Raw genomic sequence first — 12,508 nt, 5'->3', positions numbered from 1 at the left:
TTTTTTGCCCCAACAATAACAACCAGTAACAACCTGCCACTTATAATTTGTTGTAAAAATGTTATGGACATATCATTTTATTTTATTTTTTTCCTTTGGCTCTTATATATTAATTTTGTTGTGCTCATGTAGAATGAGTATCATCTTCTATTCTAGATCACAGAGGAAAAATAATATACACTTTTTTAAATCCGAAAAAGAATGAACTAACAAAAAAGAATTAAATGATTGTTTCAATCAATTTACAATTTTTGCAATAATTGATGTATAAATGTTTAGTTCTCATTGCAATAATTGTACTTTTATAGAATATAGTACGCAGAAGGTGAAGTCTTACTTGTTCCAACTTCCAAATGATTATTTGTTTGAGCAAAGTAAATATACATAAATTTTTTAAAATCATCCCTTACATTGCACGGATTAGCGACTAGTTGAAAAAAAAAAAGGATAAAAAGAGAGTACTTTACCGCTCTGAATTGCTACTACCTTCTTGGCCATCGTTTGGATTCCCTCTGTAGTATTGGAGCGCCTGCAGTTTTATAAGCCTGCCTGCACCATGGATTCAGCATTCAAGCAATGATTGTAATCTATCAAATATATTGACCTTCCATATGAAAATCAGAAAATGTATATATTAACATCACAAGTTGTTGACCATCAATCAATGAATGACGCAGTGCTTGCATTTGGATGGGTTTATTTTCATAAGCTTATTTTGTTTATCAAGCAAACATAAAGTCGTATGTACCTTAAAGAATGCCATGCTTTAAAAAGCTGTATATTTTGTTTTAAGATAGAAATAAGGTTATTAAGCAATCGATTTTTGCTTACATAATTTCATTATAAATTTGAAATTAGTTGAATAGCTGTCAGTTAAGCTTGTTGTAAGTAACGACATCAATTTAATGTTAGGGAAATTATATTTTACTATCCTAAATTATATTTTTTTTTTTTTAGAGAAACCCTAAATTATACCTCATGTTATACTTTGCACCTTAAACTTTTCAAATATACTTTTTGCACTCTAAACTTTTCAAATGTACTTTTTGCATCTTAAACTATGACATTTGTTATACTTTGCACCCCGATGTTAAGTTTAAGTTTAGGGTGCAAAGTGTAATAAGAAGTATAGTTAATGATGATAAAGTGTAATTTATCTTTTGTTTTTAAAGCATTGAGAAGATGGACAATTAGGTCTTTTCACATGGTGTAATATTTTTCCATTCAAGTTAATAGCAAAATTAACATCGGGAGGTAAAGTGTAACAAGGGTTATAGTTTAGGGTGCAAAAAACACATTAAAAAAGTTTAAGGTGCAAAGTGTAACATAAGTATAGTTTAATGCGGTAAAGTATAATTTCGGCTTAATTTTATTCTCATATTCATATATTCCAGTAACAGAATTGTAATAGACTTACCAATCTAGTAGGTTTTTTTTTGTTTTTATTTAGGATGAGGATATCTTGTTGTGCTCTTAAAAAACGAGACTATTCTCCTGGGTTTAGACAATTCCTTCTACTCAGGAATAATAGAGGTTCCACTTCCACCAAAATTGTAGTAACACCTAACCTAAGAACTTATGATATATAATATAATCTGAAATACAAAGACACAAGTGAGCTTAGCTTAAGGGCCTGTTTGAGATTTGCTTATTTTGCTGAAATTGAAATTTTTTTGTTGAAAGTACTGTAAATAAAGGTAAAAGTTAGCGAAAATAGTATAGTAGATCTATGAATAATATTAAAAAGTATAGTGATGCCCATAAATAGTAGCAAAAATAAACTGAATATTAAAATAAGTTGATATAAGAAAAAGTAAAATAAGTTGATAAAATTAATCATGCCAAACATACACTAAACTAAGACGAGCTTAACCAACCTGGAAAATTTAAATATTTTATTTATTTTTAAAATTTTAGTTGTCCAAGCTTGTACAAAGCTCTGAACTCAAACAAGTGGAATCACAGTAGTCTGCGTATATATATATATATATTCCATTAACGAATTAATTAATTGTAATCTCATATGGTAATATCTCGAAAACGAAAAGCCGGTTCTTGTACTATAGGATAGAGGAGAGCATAGTACTGCAGCTATATATAATATGTCGCTTTATGGACATTTCTTTCTTTCTTTCTTAGCCACACACACCAGAAAGTGATCAAACTATCAACAGCCTCCCTCCATGATCACCAAGCCTCTCATCTTCACTTGCCACGTGCCATACAGCAACTGGTACAAAGCTCATCTCCCATGCCATGTCAGCACCTCCCTCCACTCAAAAAAAGTAAAAACAACCAGGCAAACCAAATTGTTTGTACCCACTGAAGCTAATCAGCCTAGAAACAAAGAAACAAACTCTCTGTTTGTATGGTGGTTCAAGCTTTTCCATCACTAATTTGAGAGCCACAGAAAGTCTATGACATAGAAAAATTAGGCCATGGAGGCCCTCAATGCAGCAAGCTTGACCCCCCTGTCTGTTCTTTGTGACAGAAAAATAGAACCCAGAAAACTCTCATCACTACCTACATCTTTTCCACTTAAATTCTCTAATTCTGCTGTTTTGAGTACCAACCCACCAACTTTACAACAATGTTTATCAAGGAGTTTTCAAGGAAGTCTGGTCCTTGCATCTTCATTTCTTAATACTGGGATTGCTAGAGCTTTATCATATGAGGAAGCACTTCAAAAGTCTGTGAATGCCTCATCATCTGGGGATTTTGATGCAGGTGGGGTTCTGGATAGTGTTATAAGTTTTGGGACAGAGAATCCTGTAGTTATAGCGGGTGGTGCCACCATTCTGGCGGTTTCTTTGGTTTTGTCTCAGATTCTGAAGCAGCCAAAGCCATGGGGTGTTGAGTCTGCCAAAAATGCTTATGCAAAAATAGGTGAAGAAGCCAATGCTCAGTTGCTTGATATAAGAGCACCAGTGGAATTTAGGCAAGTGGGTACTCCAGATATCAGGGGTTTGAGGAAGAAGCCAGTGTCTATTGTTTACAAAGGCGAGGATAAGCCTGGGTTCTTGAAGAAGCTTTCTTCAAAGTTGAAGGAACCAGAAAATACCACATTGTTCATTTTAGACAAGTAAGAATTTAAGACCAATTTTTATAATTTCTCCCTCATTTTGTTTTCTAAATTATACGGCATAGCTAATAGCTTTTATTGTGTTCATATGGGTAATTAAGAGAAAGATATAAGAAATTCACTAGAATAATGTTCTTTTTCTACATGCAGCACTTAGATTTTCCATTCTGAAATTTAGCTTTCTTAATAGATAATGTTAGGATCCCTAGTGTCAACAGTTCAAATATCATTGATTTTTGCCTTTTTTAATATATAAAATTGAACGATATTAAAGTGGAACCATATCTATGTCCAGAACTGAAATAACCTAATTATGTACATGTTCAAAAATTTTCAATCTATTTATTTCAATTGATTCTGCACTAAAATATAATGACTTACAACATCTACCTGAATTGTGTGTATTTATGGATATTCTACAAAACTCCTAAGTGAGGATTCCAAACTGTTCCTTGCACATGTTTCTTATTTGTTTCTCCTGGTGGGGGTGCTTATTGAAGCTGACAGAGCTGATTAAAATAAAATTAGTCAAAAATTGGTGTGAGTGAGAATCTACATGTGGGATATTCATTGCCCAATCATGCAGGTTTCATTATTGAATTAGTGATTAAATAAAAGTAGAACTATTTTTTTCCTCTTCAAGGATTGTTGTTCTTGGGTTGATAACTGCAGCCTGCGCCATAATTACTTTTTAACTAATTCTGACAGTTAAATAACCATAACTTTATTTAAATTCAAAATTTCAGATCAATCAATCATCTCTTTCCCTCTTTATTGCTCACATGCTTTTTGATTGTCTCGAAAACAGTCAATTTCTGACTTTATGTTTGTTAATCTAAGGGCTAATATATGGATAATGTTTTTGAATTTGTGATGAAGCCAGATTTGATGGAAATTCCGAACTGGTTGCAGAGTTGGTCACTGTAAATGGATTCAAGGCTGCATATGCAATAAAAGATGGTGCAGAAGGACCACGAGGATGGATGGTCTTCCCTTTCTTCTTATGCTGTTTACATTGAATACATTGTTATTGAAATCCATATCTTAGTGTGTTTGACACAAAAACTTTGACGTGACTTGTAATTTTGCAGAATAGTGGCCTTCCTTGGATACCACCAAGGAAAGCATTGAGTCTTGATTTTAGCAATTTGACAGATGGTATTGGCGGTGCAGTTGGAGTATGTTTCTAAGCTTTTAGTTATATGTTTACTAAATAATCAAAATTACTGTGTAACTGAAAAACTTGTCTTGTGAACTTTTGGATGCCCCTTTGACCATTGATTCTGTAGCCTTTTCTTTCTTTTTGGTTCTTAATCTATCATAATTTCAAAAAAGTGAAGTTTTATTGTAGCTGATGTGTTGATCAATGATGGAATTTTTAGGAGTATGAACTTTTTTGAAATTAAAAGGTTTGTTCTGTTGAGTTGATGTGTTAAACAACTGTGCTAAACATATTATTTTATATCTTGTTCATTCAGAACTGGAGAATCATCTTTTACATTAGTTTTTGAACCAGAAATACTAATACTCTAAGCTTGCTAAACTTGGGGAATAAGAGATAATTCTTTTATTTCAATGGCTATATGAATTGTTCTAATTCTGATGAGTTTCCTTTCTTCTTAATGTTGCAAGAATGCATTTATTTTTCATGTGGAGAATGATTGTCCTTTGGTGTAAAGCACTATTTTTTTTTTTTAATTTACTGAATAGTAAATATATTTCAACATCATTATATATATTATTCTGTTACTCTCATGAAGTTATTGCATAAGCTGAAACATTAGGATATTCTACCTTCAGCATATTGTTTTCTTTGAAAAGTTTTTTACATTCTTTATGGTTTCTAAAATGAGCACTATAAGGTTTATGATGGCAATTAATGTGCAGGAGGGTTCAGATGCTCTTTCTCTCACCCTTGGGATTGCTGCAGCCACTGGATTAGGTTTATTGGCTTTTTCAGAGGTTGGGCTGATAATGCTTTGTTAATTGGTTTCTCTTAATTTTATATTCTTCTTATTTGATTTGAATTTCTATGCGATATTATTTTTGTGATAAGCATCTGCATTTTATGATTTTTCTCTATCTTTTTAGGTAGAAACCATACTCCAAGTTTTAGGCTCAGCTGCTCTTGTTCAGTTTGTGAGCAAGAAACTCCTATTTGCTGAGGTGAGTTGCCAAAACCTTTCTGTAAGATTTTCTGTTATAATGTTTAATGAAGATACTTGTCATTGTAAATTATATTCTTACTACCTTTGAAGCTACCACGCATTGCCCAGATTTGGATGGCCAGCATTATTCTATAGCATGTGTTAGTGTTTATGGTTGAGACTACATTGATCTCACTGAGGTGGAATACAGATCTTATGATAATTTCAATTTGTATGGTTCATCCAGCTTGCAAAATTTATTGATTTTTCTGATGACAGAGGCAGGTCATTGTGTGGTGTAGAGTTTCAGAAATTTTGTATCAGTCAAATGATATAGTTCTAGTCTAGATTGGAGCTTAGCTGAATTGCTTTGCATGACAGGATCGGAAGGAAACCCTACAAGAAGTTGATGAGTTTTTGAACACAAAGATTGCCCCTAAAGAGTTTGTTAATGAAATAAAGGTATGTGATATTTGTGTGAAATCTGTGTTTCCATTACTTTTCCTGGAAAGTCAAATGGACAATACGTTTGCAGAGTTGTAAATATGTTTATGGTATTGGAGCATACTTGCTAAATCACCATCTGTTGCTCTTTCATCTATTTAATAAGAATTATCCAAAAATGAATCCTTTTAATATTATTCTTAATTGGGTTTTACTAACGTATGCCTTTAGAGCATACATTAATAAACCATTTTAGGAAACCTTTTATAGAAAAATGAAAAAGTGACTAACTTTTTTTTATAGCTTTTTCAATTGCTCATAAAAATTTTCATAAAATGGATTATTAATGTATATCCTAAGGGTATATATTAACCAGAACCAGACCCTTCATAATTATATCCTCTATCTATCCTGAATTGCATGGAATTTCAGGAAATTGGAAAAGCTCTTCTACCAACAACTGTACCTAGAAATGCTCTTCCTGCACCTGCTGAGGCAAGCCTAGAGCCTGCTACAACTAATAATGCTGTACAAAAATCAGAAGGAGCTCCTGAGCCAAAAGTAGAAACAGTTGGACAACCTATTCCTGAGATAAATTCAGTGCCAAAACCAGAAGTTAAAGCAGAATCACTTCCTGGATTTTCAAAATCACTTTCTCCATATCCATACGTAATTCTCACTTTCACTGCTCTATAACTCTATAATATAATGTTTCTGCTCCACTCATTATGTGCTTAGGATTTGCAGCTCATGAACTACTCACTAGTGGCTAATTATTCTGCCACTTTTTGAAGTATGAGAACTGTTTACTGTCAGGGTAGCTTGGGTTTTGGGTAGGTCTTAATCAAGTTTATATCTGGAATGTGGTAGGATTGGATTTGTGTTACAGATATGAAAAACGAAAATATACTATAGCATGCTCGTGTCCAGTCCCTGGTATGATGGGTGTAGGCTTTAGACGCTTAGGAGGTGTGTGTGTGAGCTAATTAAATAAAAATTGTTTGTAAATTATAAAAATAATTAATCTATATATTATATTTAAAAGTTGAAGTATAACATTTATTGTTGCTACGCTCCTGTTGAGCTACATTAGCGGCCACATCATCTACCTACTTCCAATAATTTCTCTTCACTATTTCCAATCATAATGTTTCTTTTACTTTTTCATCTCTCCACTACTCTCAACTTTAATGTTACTCTTCATCTATTCCTTCCTCTTCTTTTATTTTGGCTCTTTTTATCCTTATTCTATTACAATAAATATATGATTCTTTCTTCGATTCTATACATATTTTCCCACATGAAAAATGATTATTACTTTCTCTCTCTCTCTCTTTCATGTTTTCTTTTGTGTGAATTTTTTTTTTAATATTTCTACTTTAGATTGATAAATTTATGTGTTCTTTAGAATTCTACTTTAGGTTGATACAATTTGGTTTTGTGTTTTGAGTTTTTAAGTTATTATCATTTTTCTTTGTTATGATTGTTAAGTGTTATCCTATTGCATATAAAGATGGTTTTCAAGGATATAATGTTATTCTATTATGTAGCATGACTTAGATAATTTGGTGTTTGACTCATGACTATATTTTATATTTTGACGCTTTCATTTATCTCCCAAAAAAAGGTAATTATTCTCTCTCTCTCTCTCTCTCTCTATATATATATATATATATATATATATTATTTATTCTTTTTTGCAAATTTACTTTAGGTTGATGAATCATTGTATTTTTTTATAATACTATTTTGGGTTTATATGATTTGGTAGTGTTTCTTTTTTCAATTTTTTTTTTTAGTTTTCCATCACAAGTCTTCTCTCTCCCTCTTATAACTTTTGTTTGACATAATACTTAGTTATTTGAGAAATGAGATTTTGAATTTATATCAAAATACAATCTTGGCTATGTATTTGAATGTGTCTTATCAAGTATTAATCCGCCCAAGATGAATATGTAAAGACAATTTTTTTTTAAAATTTTTCATTAATTTATTATTTAGTTATAACATCAAAATTAAAATAGATGAATATGTAAAGTTAAAATTACCTAAAATGAATTTATAAAACCAATATATTTATATATTTAATATTGTCAAAAAATAAATAATATAAAGAATAATGATGTAGCCGATGATGTGGTGGATGAGGAGGCTAAACAGGAACGTAGCAATAATAAATGCAATATGAAGGTCCAATTAAAGACAATTAAATCTTAATAAGTGAAAGTGCATGTAGTCAATATTTATTTTTGTTATACCACGTTCTCTTTACGTTGTTACACAAATTATTTTCTTTCATTTCAATAGGTGAAGTGTTCAATTTTAGAAATGAAGTCTACTTTTTTTTCTACGTATTATTTTAAATATTAAGTTTATAATATGGTATATAGTCTTCCAGGAATTTTTGAGAAATATGTAGTTCCAATCTCATATATCTATATTAGTAAATGAAACTCAATCAATAGTTTGAAACTATTCCTACGATATGAAAAATTATAAATATGATAATATTTTTAAGTGAATGAAAATTTTGAATAATATATTTGAAACTTAAACAGTTTAATTGTACATGAAAAAAAAGGAAAATATAATGCACAATGACATAATTTAGCAAACTATGGACCGCCTAAAAATGAATAATATCAATCAAACAAATCCAAATAATAAAAAATGATATATTTTTTGGGATAGATAAATGAAACATAATTTTAGAAATTGTTTGATTTTTTGAGAGAGCAAATTATTTTCCACAGAATTTAGAGAACAAATTATATAATATACCATAAAATTGAATAAAGTAAATAGTAAAAATAATAAATGACATTGTAGAAGTAAAAATGTAATTCCAAGTTCTTTTTAAAATAATAAATTTTGGTAAATGATAAAAATAATTTAAATTAAATAATAAAACTTTTTTCAAATTTCTTAAAATTTGTGGTAATAAAATTTTGATTAAAATAATATTTTAAAATTTTGAAACTTTTGTTTTAGAGTTTTACCTAAAAGTAAACTATGTTAATAATTAGTGAATGAAAAGGTGAAACTTGAAAGTGTGTTGTACGATGTTTAAAACTTACGTTGAATCATATGATACAAGTATGATGTAACCCAATTAAAATTTTGGTAGATGGTTAAGTCTTTTAAAATAAATAATGAAAATTTTGGCAACAAAATTTTAATTGGATTAGTATTTTAAACCTATTGAAACTTCAATAATGGAGTTTCATCCATTGCAAACTGTCCTAATCCTTTTAATATACTTTTTCTCAAAAAAAAAAAGAAAAAAAAAATCTTTTTAATATACTTATAATGAGCCACGTGAAAAAAGCGCATTGTATAATAGTCTTTACTGTTTAAGATAAATGGATAAAAAGACTGTCCACGTGACATAAGAAGACATTCACTTGGTGCAACCACATGTAAGGTACGAATTTTTCCTATAGTTTATTATATAATATGTATGTATGTATTCATACATGCATATATGTATATTTTATTATGATCTTGATATATGTAAAATATATAAACACAAATATATATATATATATATATATATATATATATATCTATATCAAAACCCCACTTGACAACTCTTAAATAGTATCATAAAGTCATAATTCTATTATAAAAAGAAAAAACAAAAACTATAATAAATCATATCAATTTCTTTTATTAGGAATGGGATCAAATCAAATGTTTTAATTTTTCAAAACAGAAAAATACTATTTGAAATGAAATAAATCTTTCTTTTCCTTCTTTAATCTAGGATCGACTCAGTTGTTTATCCTTTGATATTGAGATCGCTAGCTAAACTGTATGTTTGGATGAAGGGAGACTAGAGAAAGATATTGTTTTAGTTTTAGGTATAACTAAGACAAGGGGAAAAAAAGGGAAAAGAAAAAAAAAGAAACTCTTCTCTTTTACTAGCCCTTTTTCAATCAAGGAAGAAAGGAAGAAAAAGAGATTTGAAGAGAATAGAATATATGATTCCTATGTTACAAACCCATGGGTAGAACTCTCCCTTGAAAACTAGCTTGCAAGGGGAGGGTGCTCAAAGGCCTATAAACATGATTTAACACTGACCCGATGCCCTTTTTCTTTTGGTGGCTCCACTTACTTATCAGTTATTTTAATCTAGCCTCTAGGTTGACTCTTTGAGATCCAACCACAAAACCGCAACTCATTTGATCCCATACTCAATGAGTTACGCCTGATTACTCGGGGTGGTGGTTGGCTCTGATACCAAATGTTATAAATCCATGGGTAGAACTTACCCTTGAAAACCGGCTTGTAAGGGAAATGTGCTCAAGAGCTTATAAACACGATTATGCTTATATGATCCTAGTGTCCCACATGGATTAAGTATAAGCATAGTTGTGTTTATAAGCTCTTGAACACCCTCTTCTTTAAAGCCGGTTTTCAAGGGTGAGTTCTACCCTATGGATTTATAACATTCTACTAGACATAATTGTTTATGTAATGTTTTTGAAGGGGGGGGGGGTGTTTGGTCCTGAATTACTGAAATAGTAAGTCTAGTGAGATAAAAAAGTTTCACAACTAGACATATATGATTAGTGAGCAATAAACACAATGTTAGTAGTGGGGTCATGTGATAGTGATATTACATACATCACTACAAATTGACTCCTCAACAAATGTTGTGTCTCTAGCATTGCTCTAACTGAAATTTTCTTCATATTGATTTGTCGCCTGAAGCAGACATTCTTTTTATTGAGTTATTTCTGCCGTATATTTACTGAACTAATTCTTGCTTCTATTTTTTATCCCTCTCTGGTTGCAGTATCCAGATTTGAAGCCTCCTACATCTCCTTCACCATCACAGCCCTAGAGTTGCGATTGCATTAAAATGTCTCCATGTGTTTCTGTAACAGGCAGCTGTTTGGCAGTGACTTGCAATGCTATATTGTGAGTTTTGCAATTTATGCGGCTCTTTTAAACTTGAATTCAATTTAGGTGACATCTTGGAATGAATGCAAAATCAGTGTCATGAGTTATATAAAATAGAAGTCTGCTACAACCATCTTTTTGTGGTCATTATGCTACTTTGCGTAATCATTGCGTCTCTTCTAGATGGAATTTATGTGTTAGCTCTGTTCAGATGGGTATAATAAAGAGTTTTTGAGTAAGCAATAGAACATTTTATGTATATCCAAGTGTGCCTGGATGTGTTTATTAAAGATGTGATCATGTGAGTGCATGAAAACGCTGGATTTTGTATTCCAGAATATGTAATCTAGTTGCAACAAAAGAACACAATTGTATATTTATTCTGTTAGTTGCATTTTCAAAATGTGATGCTGGTAATTGGAGACCACTTATTCCAATTTTCCTTAAAATGGCATCAGAGGAAGACACTTGTAGTTTTCGAGATTGCTATTAGATTACATTGGATTGGAGCATCAGCACCCTTTAGGCTTTAATGAGAAAGAATAGGATGTAATTGTGCCCCAACTACATGATAAATTGAAAGAGAAAAAAAAAATCCTAGTATTTTAATTAGCAGATTGTGCATATTGATTCTAAGAAGAAAGAAGTAAACTTTTTGAAGAAAGAAATCAGGCAGGTTTTTGAAGGCAAGGCTTCCAAGGGTCTCTCGAGTTCGGTTGTTGTGATTGCTGTTCATTGTTACATGAAACATGTATTCATCCTAACCAGAAGGGGTCTTCCTTGTACTGCCTGCCTCTTAATAATAATAATTTGCTTTATTTGACATGTGAGGTGATGTAGCCCGTAGAAGTGCTGGAATTTACACATTAATTTCCGACATAGCACTTCTAAAGACAAAACCTTTGTGGGTGCCTTTTTTGTGCTGTTTGCAGACTCGGACTAAGGCGGACTAAGGCTTTTCAAGTTTGAGGGAGTTGGGCATGGTTCTCTCTGCAGGACGGGCCTTGCGAATCAATGTGTGCACAAACAACACACTCCAAAACGAACAAAGAACATTATAAAGATAGCCCAATAACTGTTAGTTCAAATACCTTTACCCCACATATTCAAATAAGCAAATGAATATATAATTAGTCAATCACATATAATCTTTCTCAAAAAAAAAAAAAAAAAGTCAATTACATATTGTAGATACTGTATTTTGCCCACTCTCGATTTGCATGCTGGACCCCGAAAATCTCAAAAATATAAACTTTCTTCCATTGGGTCGGGGAAACATCTGGATTGACGTGGCGTAACCTGTTTGGGCATCAGAGCACTTAAATTGCCATTTCAAATCTAGTTGACCAAAATGCCCATAATCAACCCTCGGTTGACCAAAAGTCACAGTTGGTCAAAATCATTCCAAAACAACATTTCCATGTTTCTGCATCAAACCTGAGCTACTCGATGATTTTCGTCAACTTTGACCAAAGGTAGACTCCCAAGAGCCCTAAAAACCCTAATTTTGATCCAACTCCCAAAATGGGTTGGGACTAATGTCATTGCGAAGATTATTGAATTCCTTTTCCAACGACTATTCATGGGTGGAAATCGGAGTTAAAATGGTTGAGATATCCTGAAAACTATGCAAATCACGTCATCTTGCTTCCCAATGCCATAACTTTTGATTCGATTGTCGGAATTTTGATTTCTTTAGTGTTTTGGAAACTAGACATCTAGAACTTTCCAAGGTCACCAATATCAGCACAATCAAAGTTTGGAAAGGCCTTCAAATATGTATCCGAAGATGAACTAGGGAAGAAGCTGGGATTGCTGATGTCAGCATTGGACTCGGTGGCCATTAAAGGGCTGCTAGCCCTAACTGCTGGTAGCCGAAGAGTCACAAAATCAATATAAATACCCCCAGACCCCCTCAGAAAAAAAA

The 12,508-nt window shown here is 31.8% G+C and overlaps 1 protein-coding gene across 1 annotated transcript; it reads left to right on the top strand.

Annotated features, from left to right (window-relative positions):
- Window positions 1-2,293: 2,293 nt before the first annotated feature.
- On the top strand, window positions 2,294-11,008 carry LOC142615539 (rhodanese-like domain-containing protein 4, chloroplastic). The gene is made up of 8 exons (XM_075788277.1): window positions 2,294-3,082; window positions 3,966-4,068; window positions 4,174-4,260; window positions 4,970-5,044; window positions 5,174-5,248; window positions 5,611-5,691; window positions 6,106-6,342; window positions 10,475-11,008. The coding sequence occupies exons 1-8, from the start codon at window positions 2,439-2,441 to the stop codon at window positions 10,520-10,522; spliced, it is 1,350 nt and encodes a 449-aa protein (XP_075644392.1). The 5' UTR covers window positions 2,294-2,438; the 3' UTR covers window positions 10,523-11,008.
- The last annotated feature ends 1,500 nt before the right edge of the window (window positions 11,009-12,508 follow it).

Source organism: Castanea sativa, chromosome 11 (assembly GCF_040712315.1).
Source record: "Castanea sativa cultivar Marrone di Chiusa Pesio chromosome 11, ASM4071231v1".
In the NCBI taxonomy this organism is placed as follows: domain Eukaryota; kingdom Viridiplantae; phylum Streptophyta; class Magnoliopsida; order Fagales; family Fagaceae; genus Castanea; species Castanea sativa.
The sequence above is the reverse complement of the archived record's forward strand: the minus strand, read 5'-3'. Positions and strand labels throughout refer to the sequence as shown.